The sequence below is a fragment of the Callorhinus ursinus genome, unplaced genomic scaffold, assembly GCF_003265705.2.
Source record: "Callorhinus ursinus isolate GAN/ISIS: 27379988/994484 unplaced genomic scaffold, GSC_fseal_2.0 scaffold32, whole genome shotgun sequence".
Lineage (NCBI taxonomy): Eukaryota > Metazoa > Chordata > Mammalia > Carnivora > Otariidae > Callorhinus > Callorhinus ursinus.
Genome location: NW_027397094.1, coordinates 12,949,328 through 12,964,604, shown reverse-complemented (window position 1 = coordinate 12,964,604; position 15,277 = coordinate 12,949,328). Strand labels below are relative to the sequence as shown.

Here is a 15,277-nt window from a genome sequence, read left to right as displayed (position 1 = left end):
CACTGGCTCCCGGCACTTCCCCATGCATCCTGACAATGCCATCACCTAGAGGCTTCACATGGAAGGAAAATGGAAAATTTTCTTAGAAAACAAGTGGAATTAATACTATCTTTCTTAAGCAAGTACAGCAAGATCTGTATGCCCTTTTGCAGAAGGGTAGTTACACGGGGCAAAAGGAAGAGCATCTGAATTCTGCAAGTTCCCTTTTCAAAGTCCCTCCTTATTAGAAAGAGTGCTGGCTGACCATTGTTTCTATCAGAGAAGCAACAGAAATATACCCCCCTTCACAGACCCAAATAAAATAAAAAGCCTGTGGCCTGACAATTTCTCCACATGGAAATTAAGAGTCAGAAGACCTCTCCCCTTCCACCTCCCCACTCCACAGAAGTCTGGCATGCCTGTGTCTCCTCTCAAAATCAAGGGCTCTGGATCCAGAAGCATCTAGGAAGAACTCTCAAGTTTAGCAGACAGCTGAAAGCATTAACAAGTATCTGCATGCTGCACGGTATTGTCTTTCATAAGAATCAAAGTGGGGAGTCTGCTTCTCCCTCTGCCCCTTCCCCCGCCTCCCCCCTCCTCCCATTTGTGTGTGCACACGCTCTCGCAAAAATAAATAAAATCGTAAAAAAAAAAAATCAAAGGAGTAAAAACCTTTTGGCCGACTTTTCACCCCAACCAGAAACTTCTGTTCCTTTCTAATTAAAAGAATCTGTGTTAAGGCCTAGCCCAGAAAGGAAAATCATTTCTAATTTTTTTGTCCAGCACTAGAATACTTTAATTCAGAACAAATTAACAAGACTGTCCATCCTCTTTGATTTCAGCTCAACAAATATTTACTACCTGCCTACTGACATGCCAAGTAGATAGTCAGGAGCCAAAGAAAAGGCAGATCTAGCTCCGGTGTCAAGGAACTCATGGTCTAGCAGGGAAGAAGACAAATAAGCAAATGATTGTAATACATCATTTCACTGTTTCTCCGTTTTACTGGTGAAGACCAAAAAAAGCTCACAAGGTATTTCTAAGTAATGAGGGCCTGAAGTAATTCAATTACCCAAAGTCAGACAGCCAGTATGCGACAGAGCCAGAATTCAGACCACAATATTACTAAGATACGGTCACCTTTACATTATAAAAATTAGTAACATTATTTATATTGAGCTTGCTGAATGTCGAATACCTGGGAAGTGCAAGAAAACTTCGAAAGTCTTGTCTTCTGTCATCAGACATGTAGTGAGAGCATGAGTGTTTTAGTTAGCATCTTTTTCTGAATATAAAGTTGAATTCTAAAATGAGTACCCTGTGAAAACAGATTAAATTTCAAGTCTTCAAAGTCCTGGATGAGGTGCGACTCTGGACTACTGTTTTAAGTTCCCCTTGCCCAAGGGGAAAGTACAAAACAAAACAAAATAAGCCACTCCCTTCAAAGGGACTGGGAAAGACCATATACACTAATCTGCAGGACAGCCTTGAATGAGAACTACAACGATTCAGCCCCATATTTGACAAGCTTTCACGAAAAGGATAATAGTTTAGAATCCTCATAAATGTAACTTCAATGGCTGGCAGGTTCACTTTTTAAAAAAATGTTTGACAGGGGCGCTCAGTCCTTAAGCATCTGCCTTGGGGTCCTGGGATCGAGCCTCGCATTGAGCCCCGCATCGGGCTCCCTGCTCAGCAGGAAGCCTGCTTCTCCCTCTCCCACTCCCCCTGCTTGTGTTCCCATCCTCGCTGTCTCTGTCAAATAAATATATAAAATCTTTAAAAAGTAAAATAAAAATAAAAACGTTTGACATTTCGTTCAGCTACAAGGCTGTGGAGATCTAAGAGGAAGACTAGATATGTGTCCTTCTAATCTCAAACTCTGTATTTTTCTAATAATAAAGTGATGTAATTGATATGGGAAACAAAGGAAGAAGAAAAATTATTAAATTTCCTTACTATCTACAGCCCATTGACAAGTCCTTGAAACAGGCAGAGTGACATTCCTCTAGGGACTCAACTGCCTCCATGTTCATACTTTGCTAAGGGCAAAAGGCAATCTTAGCCGACCCCCAGGATCCTGTGAGTCTACTTTAACATATAAAAATTCCTTTGGAGGGCGCCTGGGTGGCTCAGTTGGTTGAGCGACTGCCTTCGGCTCAGGTCATGATCCTGGGGTCCCGGGATCGAGTCCCGCATCGGACTCCCTGCTGCTCGGCAGGGAGTCTGCTTCTCCCTCTGACCCTCCCCCCTCTCATGTGCTCTCTCTCTCTCTCTCTCTTTCTCGCTCTCTCAAATAAATAAAATCTTAAAAAAAAAAATTCTTTTGGAAACTTCCTTTCTCTCTACCCCCCAAGATACATGGTGGCAGTCATCCCCCAAGCATAGGACCCTCCGATATACATCTGAAGGGTCTCATGACTCAGGTTTTTATTAGACGGTATTAAATGACCTTTTCCCAAACAGTAGCTTGTCCCGCTCAAGGTCCTGGAAACCTTGCTTCCAAATTCCTTGGAGACTTACACTAACCCCCTCACAACTTGGAAGTATAATGGGCCACTCTTCATGATCCCAGTGCAGCTCTTTCTGCCCACAGGTCCTGTCCCCACACTTTAATAAAACCACCTTTTTGCACCAAAGACGTCTCAAGAATTCTTTCTTAGCCATCAGCTTCAAACCCTAATGTCTTCTCCTACATCAGTATTTAGTAGCTTGTAAAAGAGATGTTATTCCTCCTCACGACCATATGCTCTTTTCCCTTCCACTTATCCCTCATGTGTCATGTCAAAAAATCTTTTATATTCATTTCATTGTTAAAGATTCCTGGGCCAACTTCTGTCCGTCTGGATTTCCATTCATTAAGTATTATTTAACTGTTTTATCCTGGGAAACCCAATCATCAATAAGACATATGTATTTGGGAGTCATCTAGTAGGAAAAAGGGACACATTACTAAAAAAATTACAGTAGATCTTGGTTAAGAATATCCCAGGGTTCTACAGGATCTCCCGATAGGGGGGCACCTAGCGCTGCAACTGGTAAGACTTCACTAATTATCTTTCAACCTGAAGTTAAAATCAGGAAATGGCCTATTTTGTCCATCCAGAGATCTTCAGCAATAAGCATGGTGCCTGGCCCACAGCATAGGGCACATGATATCAGACAACAAAATGACAGCTAGAGAGGAAAGCGCCTTTCATACGGAAGTTTGTTCCGTATGATCAAAGCCTGTGTGCTTCTGTGTGTTTGAAGAGGGAGGAGAACATCTGAGGAATGAAGTTGGAGAATTAGTCAAATCTGATTATAGGGGCCGTGGATGCCACACAAGGGAGGGACATGTCTCAGAGCAATTCCTCGGGCAGATCAGAGGACATGAGGCTACACAATAACTGGAGACAAATATCCTAAGAGACTGGCAGTGAGGCCAGAGAGAAGTGGAATGGATCGGATACCTACTAAGAACAGTAGGGGCAAGGTTTGGTCACTGATGGAATGTGGTGAGTAGGTAACAGCCAAGTGGAGGACAGCTCAGAAGGAGCACGTTTAAGGGAATAAATTTAATCCTGTACACGTTACTTGAGGTGCCTGTAGACAGCCACATAACACTGAGCAAGCAGGAACCCACATCTAGCTGGGCTTGGCAGGGGGTCACGGGATGGGACATCAGGAACAGGTGCCGTCAGAGCCAGAGAACATGAAATCACCCAGAAAGAATGGTGAAATTAGGGAGCGGTTCTATACGAAACAGAACTGAGGAGAAGAACAAGTTCTAGCAGAGGTCCTACTCCCTGCCCAGAGCCCCCGCTCCCATCCACTAGACCACTCTCGCCCAGGTTCACTCCCCCATGTCAGTGTGCTCTCCAGTCTAGCCCTTCCAACACTCTGGCCCTGTTACCTGGGCCAGTCTCTGACAGCAGCTTAGAAAGTCATGGCATGCCCTCCTGAAGCATAAACTATATTTGAGTAACTTGGGAGGGGCAAAGAGATTATGATGTTAAACAATGCAAAGTTATAAAGCAGAAAACAAAAAAAACTCTCATTTTTAAAAGAGGTAAGACATCATTTCAATAATGTTTTGTGCTTTCAACTCCTCAGGCTCTGTATTCTCTCAAGAAATAAGCATCTAGGGGCACCTGGGTGGCTCAGTCAGGTAAGTGCCTGCCTTCGGCTCAGGTCATGGTCCCAGGGTCCTGGGATCGAGTCCCACATCGGGCTCCTTGCTCAGCAGGGAGCCTGCTTCTCCCTCTGCCTGCAGCTCCCCCACTTGTGCTCTCGCTCACTCTGTCTCACCTATGCTCTCTCTAGCAAATAAATAAATAAAATCTTTAAAAAAAAAAAAGAAAAGAAATAAGCATCCATTCTATATACAACTTGAATTATACAATGGCCATTTTGTTTTGTTTGCTCATTATGTCCGTCATGTTTGGTGAAAAAGTACCTACATTCTTTAAAAAAAAAAAAAAAAGTCACCCCAACTCCTTTATCCTCTCTCTCAAATAGATAACCAAGTACAGTGAAGTTACCCTCAATTTAAACCCTAAATCTCACAGTCAACTAATCTTCAACAAAGATGCCAAGAACACACAATGAGGAAAGATAGTCTTCCAAAAAATGTGTTGGGTCAACTGGATACCCGCACATAAAAGGATGAAATTGAACTCTTATACTATATACAAAACACAACTCAAAATGGATTAAAGACTTAAACATAAGACCTGAAACCATAAGACTCCTAGAAGAAAACATAGAGGAAAAGGTCCTTGACATAGTCTTAGTGATGATTTTTTGAATTTGACACCAAAAGGCAGGTAACAAAAAGGAAAAACAAACAAGTGGGACCACATCAAACTAAAAGCTTATGTGAAGGAAACATCAACAAAATTTCAACCTATTCAGTGGAAGATATGTGCATATAAAATATCTGATAAGGGGTTAATATCTAAAATATATAAAGGACTTATACAACCCAACACCTCTAAAACTTATAATCTGATTAAAAATGGGCAGAGGACCTGAACAGAAGAAATTTTTTCAAATAAGACATTTTCCCATCAGACACATGGAAAAATGCTCAACATCATTCATCATCTGGGGAATGAAATCAAAACCACAATGAGATCACCTCACACCTGTCAGAATGTCTAGAATCAGTGAGATAAGAAGTAACAAGTGTTGGCAAGGATGTGGGGAAAAGGGAACCCTTGTGCACTGTTGGTAGGAATGTAAATTGGTGCAGCCACTGTGGGAAACAGTAGAGAGAGAGAGGCTCCTCGAAAACCTAAAAATAGAACTACCGTCAGACCCAGTAATTTCACTGTTGAGTATTTACCCAAAGAAAATGAAATTATTAATTCAGCAAGATGTATGCATCTCTCTGGGTTCACTGCAGCAGTATTTACCAAGATATTTGCCAAGATACGGAGGCAAAGTAAGTGTACATCGATAGATGAATAACATTTGTGGTATTCATCTGTGTATATATACCAGAAGTGGTATATATACACAACAGAAGATTACTTACCTGTAAAAAGAATGAGATCTTGCCATTCGTGACAACAAAGATGGACCTAGAGGGTATCATACTAAGTGAAATAAGTCAGACAGACAAAGACAAATACCACGATTTCACTTATACACGGAATCTAAAAAACCAATGAACAAATGAAAAACAGAAACAGACTCAAATACAGAGAACAAACTGGTGGTGGCCAGAGGGGAGGCCGGTGGGGGGATGGGTGAAATAGGTGAAGGGGATTAAGAGGTACAAACTTCCAATTATAAAATAAGTCACGGGAGGACTCCTGGGTGGCTCAGTTGGTTAAGCGTCTGCCTTCGGCTCAGGTCATAGTCCCAGGGTCTTGGGATCGAGTCCCGCATTGGGCTCCTTGCTCAGCAGGGAGCCTGCTTCTCCCTCTGCCTGCAGCTCCCCCTGCTTGTGCTCTCTCTAGCAAATAAATAAATAAAATCTTTAAAAAAATAAAATAAGTCACGGGGATAAAAAGTATAGCAGAGGCAACATGGTCAATACTGTAATAATGTATGGTAACGACACTTATCATGGTGAGCATTGCAAGATGTGTAGCATTGTTGAATCACTGTTATACACCTGAAACTAATACTACTTTGTATGTCTATTATGCTTCAATAAAAAAAGTAAAAAGAAATTTACAAAAATGTTTGAGACTTGAAAAAGAATTCTGGTATCAGAATGTTGTAAGAAAAACTGTAAAGGTGAAATTCAGAATTTTGAAAGCCAAGTTATTATACATTTTCATGTTTACAGTGAAAATATAAACAGATGGGACCACATCAAACTAAAAAGTTTCTGCACAGCAAAAGAAACCATCAACAAAGTGAAAAGACTCGGGGCGCCTGGGTGGCACCGTCGGTTAAACGTCTGCCTTCGGCTAAGGTCCTGATCCTGGGATCGAGTCCTGCATCGGGGTCCCTGGCTCGGCAGGGAGCCTGCCTCTGCCTCTGCCTCTCTCTGTCTCTCATGAATAAATAAATAAAATCTTAAAAAAAAAAAAAAGTGAAAAGACAACCAGTGGAATGAAAGAAAATACTTGCAAACTACCTATCTGATAAGGGGTTAATATCCAAAAAACATGAGGAACGCCTACAACTCAATAGCAAAAAAAAAAATCTAATCTTAAAATGGGCAAAGGACCTGAAAGACATTTTCTTCCAAAGACATACAAATGGCCAGCAAGTGCTCAACATCACTAACCATCTGGGAAATGGGAATCATGCTCACTTTGGCAGCACTTAACACAAAACCACAGTATCACCTCACATCTGACAGATCGGCTAGTACCAAACTCAAAAGGGAAGTGCTGGCAAGGATGTGGAGAAAAGGGAGCCCACTGTAAAGTGGTATAGTCACTCTGGAAAACAGTATGGAGAGGTCTCAAAAACTTAAAAAAACAGAACTACCAGATGATCCAGTAATCCCACTTCTGGGTATATAACGGACAGAAATGAAATCACAATCTCAAAGAGCACGCTCGAGGTCACAAGAGGCAAGACAGGAGAATAAGCTAAATGTCTGTCAGTGCATAAACAGATACATAAAATATAACAGAGGTGTGTGTGTGTGTGTGTGTGTGTGTGTGTGTACACACACGGTATTCAGCCTTAAAAAGGAAATTCTGCCATTTCGGCCATGGTTAGACCTGGAGGATATCATTATGCTAAGTCAAATAAGCCAGAAACAAAAAGACAAATACTGCATGATCTTGCTTAGAGGTGGAATCTAAACAAATCACTCATGGGAAGAGTAGAATGGTGGGTGCCAGGGATGAGGGAGCAGGGGAACTAGGCAGATGTTGAACTAAGGGTACAAACTTTGAGTTATGAGTTCTGGACATCTCATGTATAGCATGGGGACCACAGTATTGCATACTTGAAATCTGCAGAGTAGATCGTCAGTATTCTTACATCACATGCCTGAAGAATTACGTGAGGTGAGAGATGTTAATTAGCCCGATGGTGGCACTCATTTCACGTCCACATACACCGAGATATCTTAAATACACAGAATTTTAATTTATAAATCATACTTCAATAAAGATGGGGGGTAAATCCTGAATCTTCCATTTCCCATGCAACACTAAGCAGGTTTCTTAAGCTGTGAAAGGGGAACGACTCCTGTAGGAGAGTCTAAGGAGTGAACTGACTCCATTCTAGAGACCAGAAGTGTTTCTGTCCTCCTTTATGTGTGTTAGTAAACGTCAAAAAGCACAATGAGGTGCAGAGGTAGAGGGAACCGTCCTGGTTTGGGGGGGGGGGGGCGGTGCTCATTCTAACCTCAGAGGCTAGATCTACCCTTCCTGAGGAGCTAACAAATGCCACTAATGCTAACCCAAGTTGGGTCTCTATACTTGCTACTGGGGTCCTAACTAGAGGAAACTTTTGAAAACTAGCATAGGGCTCTATAAAAATGGTAACTGATGTAACTGGTTTATAAAACAGTCCTCTAAGACCACAAAGTTTTCCTCTTCAAGTGCTGAGTACGGAGAGCAAGTATATGCACAATGTGAACACTGTCCAGAGGTCATGAATGAAGCTTTTTTTTTTTTCAAGATTTTATTTATTTGACAGAGAGAGAGCACGAGCAGGGGGAGCAGCAGAGGGAGAGGGAGAAGCAGGCTCCCCACTGAGCAGGGATTCCCAACGTGGGGCTCTATTCCAGGACCCTGGGATCATGACCTGAGCCGAAGGCAGACGCTTAACCAACTGAGCCACCCAGGCGCCCCTGAATGAAGCTGTTTAACCTGTCCAGGGACTTGTCTTGCATGCTACTCTGGGTCAACGGAGACAGGTTCTGGTTTTAGAACTTCAAACTTACCCACTCTACCGAGGTACAAACTAAAAAGGCCAGCTCGGTTCATTCTCATCTACTTCCTTAGGCAACAAAGGAAAGCCAGGGCTACATGGATTTAAGATCTCAGTGAAGTTCCAGTGGGATCTGGTTGTTCTCCCTGAAGAAGCAGATCACATGCGGGCACATTCCACATGGAGGTACTGCTCAACACCAGGTCCATCTTTTTCAGATCAAGCTCCAGCTTAACCACAGCCTCTCTCAAACCGTTTCTTCTCCCGCCATTCCCCCACCCATAACTTCTATACCCTATGACTACAGAGTATTTGACTCCTCTGTCAATAGCAGTGGAAATTAAGAAAGGATTTAACACCTCTGCAATGCCTCCTGGACTATTTCTAGAACACAGTTGTTATCTAGCCGTTAAAAGTGAAGGAAAAAGGGGCACCTGGGTGGCTCAGTCGTTAAGCGTCTGCCTTCGCCTCAGGTCATGATCCTGGGTTCCTGGGATCGAGCCCCGCATCGGGCTCCCTGCTCGTGGGAAGCCTGCTTCTCCCTCTCCCACTCCCCCTGCTTGTGTTCCTTCTCTGTGTCTGTCAAATAAATAAAAATATCTTAAAAAAAAAGTGAAGGAAAAAAATTAATAAAATGTCCCAGAGACCCTGTATCTAAAAAAAACCCTGAATCTATTTGATTCGCCCAAAGACACAAATATGAAATAAGAATTTTAAAACACAACTAAAATACTTAGGGAATGTATTTTCTGTTTAATTGATGTGTCTAGTTGATGGGCTGTTTACAGAAAAAAACATTTAAATGGACTGGCCTATCTTGAACATAAGGTCTGATAACTGATGGTCTTCACGCTTCAGAGCATTAGAATGAGTACCAGGTGTTCTTAATAATCACATTCTACCACGGATTAGCTGGCTTTTTAAATTACACATCTCAATTTTTTTTTAAAGATTTTATTTATTCATTTGAGAGAGATAGCGACAAAGAGCACAAGCAGAGGGAGGGACAGAGGGAAAGGGAGACCTGGGAGCCTGCCATAGGGCTCGATCCCAGGACCTGGAGATCATGACCTGAGCTGAAGGCAGACGCTTACCATCTGAGCCACCTAGGCGCCCCTACACATCTCATTTTAACAGAGTGCTAAAGTACATCACCTGTGACATTAACATGGCTGCTATAATAAACATTTCCTGTTTATGTTTTCCATACCACCATTGAGTGTTGCTGTGTCACATTCACAGCAGGGCCCCAGCACCAGTGGTACCACCAAAAACCTGGAGACTTGTTAGAAGCACTAACATGAGGCACCTGGCTGGCTCAGTCAGTGGAGCATGTGACTCTTGCTCTCGGGGTCCTGAGGTAGAGCCAAACACTGGGGGGTAGGGTTCACTTAAAAGAAAGTAAAAACAGGGCGCCTGGGTGGCTCAGTTGGTTAGACGACTGCCTTCGGCTCAGGTCATGATCCTGGAGTCCCGGGATCGAGTCCCACTCCCTGCTCGGCAGGGAGTCTGCTTCTCCCTCTGACCCTCTTCCCTCTCGTGCTCTCTATCTCATTCTCTCTCAAATAAAAAAAATCTTAAAAAAAGAAAGTAAAAACAATTTGGGGGTCCTGGGTGGCTTAGTTTGCTAAACATCCGACTCTGGATTTGGGTTCAGGTCATGATCTCAGGGTCGTGAGACGGAGCCCCATGTTGGGCATGGAGTCAGCTTGAGATTCTCTGCCTCTGCCCCCTCCCCTGGCTCACGCTCTCTCTCCAAAAATAAATCTTTAAAAAAATATATTTTGATTAGGGTCGCCTGGGTGGCTCAGTTGTTAAGCGTCTACCTTCAGCTCAGGTCAGGATCCCAAGGTCCTGGGACAGAGTCCCACATCGGGCTCCCTACTCAGCAGGAAGCCCGCTTCTCCCTCTCCCACTCCCCCTGCTTGTGTTCCTGCTCTCGCTGTGTCTCTGTCAAATAAATAAAATCTTTAAAATAAATAAATATATTTTGATTTAAAAAAATACTGATAATATGCTCCTGGCTCAGGTCTACTGCCCAGCGGTGTTAACACTCCTTCCAGGCACCTGTTCCAGTTGGGAACCCACTATTACACAGAACCCTCACCTACTGACAGGAAAAGCACGGGTTCTTCACCTGGGAGCTGTGAATCTTCTCGAGTCAAAAGCAAATGTGCTTTCTCCTGGGGAAGCTGCACAACTGTCAACATTTCCAATGGATATTAACCAAGAAACAGGTACCACCACTGTGAATCAAATTGAGAATTCACTTCTGCAAATATACACCGAACGAAAATTTTCTCCAAGCCCTTTAATATTTACTTAAACAAGTTGAGGCACAAGCAATAATAAAACTGCATTTTTTTTTATGTTACGAGAAAGAAAATTTTGTATAACACCTGCATGGTATACTAATTTTCTAAAAACTTTGTGTAATATTTCATTAATACTCTGGTCCATAAGTTGGTTCAACAAGGTCAGAAAAGCAAGCAGAAAGATGGTAAAAAATATCAACCTTATGGAGGGTTAAGAGGACTCAAACATTTGCTAACTGCCTACTATACCCACTGTACTAGGTTTTATGTACATAAACTCAATGTGAATGTAAATTCTAGTTATTAACAGGACAGCACGGACACTGCCAGGTAAGCCCGTTTTAAGTGCACTTTCACCTTAAGTACAAATTGTGGAATCAAATAGCTCCTTCCCAGGGAAGCACACCAATGTGCACTAATACCTATTTCCATTTCCAAAGACTTTATACAATCATGCAACATTAGCACATGGGCACATTCAGGCTGTCATCACTCTAATTAAATCTTGGGTTGAGCACCATTTGGCCATCATCATCCCTGCTTCCTGGTTCCATCACCATGTAAAACTTTAAGACAGGAAACCCTGCTGAGCAATTATGCACCTGGGGGAAAACCCTGTTTGGGCTTTTTTTTTAACCAAACCACCAAAAAAAAAAAATAGGCACCTAATTTTAAAGCACAAAAGCTGGGGCGCCTGGGTGGCTCAGTCGTTAAGCGTCTGCCTTTGGCTCAGGTCATGATCCCGGGGTCCTGGGATCGGGATCGAGCCCTGCATCGGGCTCCCTGCTCCGCGGGAAGCCTGCTTCTCCCTCTCCCCCTCCTCCTGCTTGTGTTCCCTCTCTTGTGTTTCTCTGTCAAATATTTTTTTAAAAAAATAAAGCACAAAAGCTGTCATTTAAGTAAGAAAATGACATTATCAGCTCCACTGGGACGATAGCACAGCCTTTTCAACAAGAATTAGATCAAAGCTGATTATTTTTCAGAAAACCCAGTGATACCAAGCTTGGACTATACTACAATTCTCAAGGGCCTATAGCATTCATACCCTCTCCCAAAACTAAGTTGACTGCTCACTCCTCCAGCCTGTCCTTAGGTTCTCTGGGGGGTCCATTCCTTCTCTGCCAAGCTGTCTGCCCCTTGTTTTTTCCCCTCTATATTCTGAATGCCCCTGGTCTGAATACCCCGCTCTGACTAGGGGGAGTACAGGACGCAAAGACTGTTTCCTAACTGTGTGACCAAGGACCACTACACTGCTTTGGATTGGGGATCTATGAGTAAAAATGACTAACATGCTGTTTGCACTAGTTGCCTCCCTATCCCCAGACAAGAGTAGGCAGGGTGCCATCAAAAAAAAATAAAAATAAAAATAAAAAAATACTGTTTAAGAGTGCAGGATCACAAACCTGGAAGGTACACGAGGTAGAGTCCTTAAATATGAGTTACGTAGTCTGATGTTCTAATTTTATAGATGAGAATACTAGGGGTAAGTTCAGAGATGTAATGTAACCTGCCAAAGGCTATGCAGCTGTCCCAGAAGCGAAAACTTAGAATCATACTCCAAACACTTTCCTCTATATCCCAACCACAACAAAAACCCAAGATTAAGGTTAAGGAAAATTTGTAAGTAAATTAAGTAAACTACGTAAGCAGACAGGAAGTCTTCAGGATCGCTCCAGATTTTGAGACAGAATAAAGGCAATGTGTACAAGGAGAAATTGTTACTCAGTTAACAGATGACAAGTAAGTATCAAGATCTTTATTCTCAGACCTAATGTTCAATCTGTGACTGCAGATAACATGTCACTATTTTGAGAACACCTCCATTCTTTGCAAGTCTTCAGCCACAAGGTTACACCTTATTCTCACCATAACAAGATAAATGAATCAGATTGAAAGAGGATTAAGGAGATACACTGAAGATAAAAGCAAAAGGGAACAAACATTTTACAAGCTTATCATCCCAGTTACCCCAAAGGTTAAGTTTCAGATTTACAAGAGTAATGACAGAACCATATGCTTTCAGTGAAAATCAACACAAGTTAGATCTTTTAAAAAAAAAAAAAAAAGAGAGAGAGAGGGCAGGGGATCAATTCAGAAATACTAAGTCAGGCAAGCATGCAAACTTCAGAGTATAAAAAATGCAAGGCCTGGTTGTCCAAACAAACATATCCCTCAGAAGGTGGATTTGAAGATGCTAAACAGAACCAAAAGCTGAAAGGGACACTTATCTGAATTAACAGACCAATTCCCTCATTTTTTAAGTGAGAAAAGAGGGCAGACAATAATTGGTGAAGCTCACATGGCTAGATTAGGGATGTACATAGATCTAATTCCCGGTGCTATTTGCAACTACATATATCTAAAATACAAGGAGATAAATATCCAGAACACATTAAGCCCACCGATTTAAAACTAAACATTTCAAGACAAATACACAGGGAGGGGGTGAATTAATACAACACAGCAGCACATCTCACATATTTAAGAGATTAAATGGAAAAAAATAATCTCTCAAAGATTTTAATGCTGTTTTGATAGTTTCCATCCAATTCTTTTATGTAGAGCAAATGTACTAGCTTAAAAAAACGTGCATTCTTCAGCTTTCTCCTATACTTTTTCTGCCTATCTTTCAAAACTAAGCACTGAGTATTTTCAACCTAAGTAATGTGATTTTATATGTACACACTTTAATTGCACGTTTTAGGAATAAAATAAATCCATGATTATTTTGTAACTCATAGTGTATTTATAAAATGAAAAGTTTTCTATCAAAATACACTTTTCACTGGGAAAAATAAATAAAACAGACGAATGGATCTACACAAAGTAAAAATTAACTTTGGTAGATTTCAGTGTAGGACAGTCCATAACAAGCCTATTTGCCCTTTTTCCCCCAGAGCTGCTCATCTTCCGACTTAATATTTTAAAAATATTTTTAATTGAGATTATGTTGACATTTTCTCATTCCACATCATCTTCAGCCAAGCTCTGAGCACTTACAATTCTCTGAAAGAGAAAAAAAAAATTTAATTTTTAAAATCCTTTGTAGGAGGCAAGAATATCCAATGGAAAAAGACAGTCTCTTCAATAAATGGTGTTGGGAAAACCGTACAACTACATGCAAAAGAATGAAACAGGACCACTTCATTACACCATGCACAAAAATAAACTCAAACTGGATTAAAGACCTAAACGTGAGACCTGACACCATAAGACTCCTAGAAGAAGACAGGCAGTAATCTTCTTAGACACTGGCCTTAACATTTTTCTAGGTACATCTCCTCAGGCAAGGGAAACAAAAGCAAAAATAAACTATTGGGACTACACCAAAATAGAAAGCTCTTACAGGGCAAAGCAAACCAACAAAATAAAAAAGCAACCTAATGAATTGGAGGACATCTGTAAATGATATATCTAATAAGGGGTTAACATCCAAAATATAAAAAGAACTCATACAACTCAACATAAGGAAAAAAAACTAATAATCCAATTAAAAATGGGCAGAGGACCTAAACAGACGTTTTCCCAACAGACACATGCAAAGATGCTCAACACCATTAATCATCAAGGAAATGCAAATCAAAACCACAATGAGATATCGCCTCACACATGTCAGAATGCCCAGAATCATAAAGACAAGAAATAACAAGTGTTGGCGAGGATGTGGCAAAAAAGGAACACTCGTGCACTGTTGGTGGGAATGCAAACTGGTGCAGCCAACTGTGGAAAACAGCAGGAAGGTTCCTCAAAAAATTAAAAAATAGGAATACCATATGATCCAGTAATTCCACTGCTGGTTATTTACCCAAAGAAAATCGAAAATACAGGGCGCCTGCATGGCTCAGTCGGTTAAACGTCTGCCTTCAGCTCAGGTCATGATCCCAGGGTCCTGGGATCAAGTCCCACGTTTGTATCACTCCCTGCTCAGCAGGGAACGTGCTTCTCCCTCTCTCTTTGCCCCCAGTCATGCTTGCTCGCTCTCTCTCCCCACCTCTAGTGCTCTCTCTCTCCAATAAACAAAATCTTAAAAAAAGAAAAGAAAAGAAAAGAAAAACACTAATTTAGAAAGATGTATGCACCTCTAGGTTTACTGCAGCCAAGATATGGAAGCAACATTAGTGTCCATCAACGGATGAACAGATAAAGAAGTGGTAAACATATACAATGGACTATTATTCAGCCAGAAAGAATGAGATCTTGCTATTTGCAACACGGATGGACCTAGAGGATATTATGCTAAGTGTTATTTCACTAAGATAAACACCATCTGATTTCACTTATATGTGGAATCTAAAAACCAACAAATGAACAAACAAAAAAAGGAGAGAGAGACCCACACCACAAAAGTGGTGGTTGCCAGAAGGAAGTGGGTAGGGGCAAAACGAGTGAAGGGGAGTGAGAGGTCCAGGCTTCCAGTTATGCAAGGATAAAAAGTTATGCGGATAAAAAGTACAGCATAAGGAATATAGTCAATGACCATGTAATACCACTGTATGGTCAGACAAATGGTATCAACACTTGTGGTGAGCAGACCATAATGTACAGACTTGTCAAATCAGTAAGCTGTACACCTGAAACTAATATAAAATTGTGTCAACATACTTCAATTAAAAAAAGATTTTTAAGGGAAAAAAAGTCCTTTGTAT

At 41.5% G+C, this 15,277-nt stretch overlaps 1 protein-coding gene across 2 annotated transcripts in view; it reads right to left on the bottom strand.

Moving 5' to 3' along the window:
- The window catches only part of TOMM20 (translocase of outer mitochondrial membrane 20), a 46,800-nt gene that overhangs the window by 17,828 nt on the left and 13,695 nt on the right, over positions 1 to 15,277 (bottom strand). Inside the window, exon 5 of one of the 2 annotated variants that reach the window (XM_025850854.2) lies at positions 12,373 to 13,637. The exons of the other annotated variant lie outside the window; for it this stretch is intronic. Coding sequence (XP_025706639.1) covers positions 13,593 to 13,637 — 45 coding nt within the window. The 3' untranslated portion in view covers positions 12,373 to 13,592. Of the gene's footprint in view, positions 1 to 12,372; positions 13,638 to 15,277 lie in introns of those variants that run through there. 2 annotated transcript variants of the gene reach the window in all.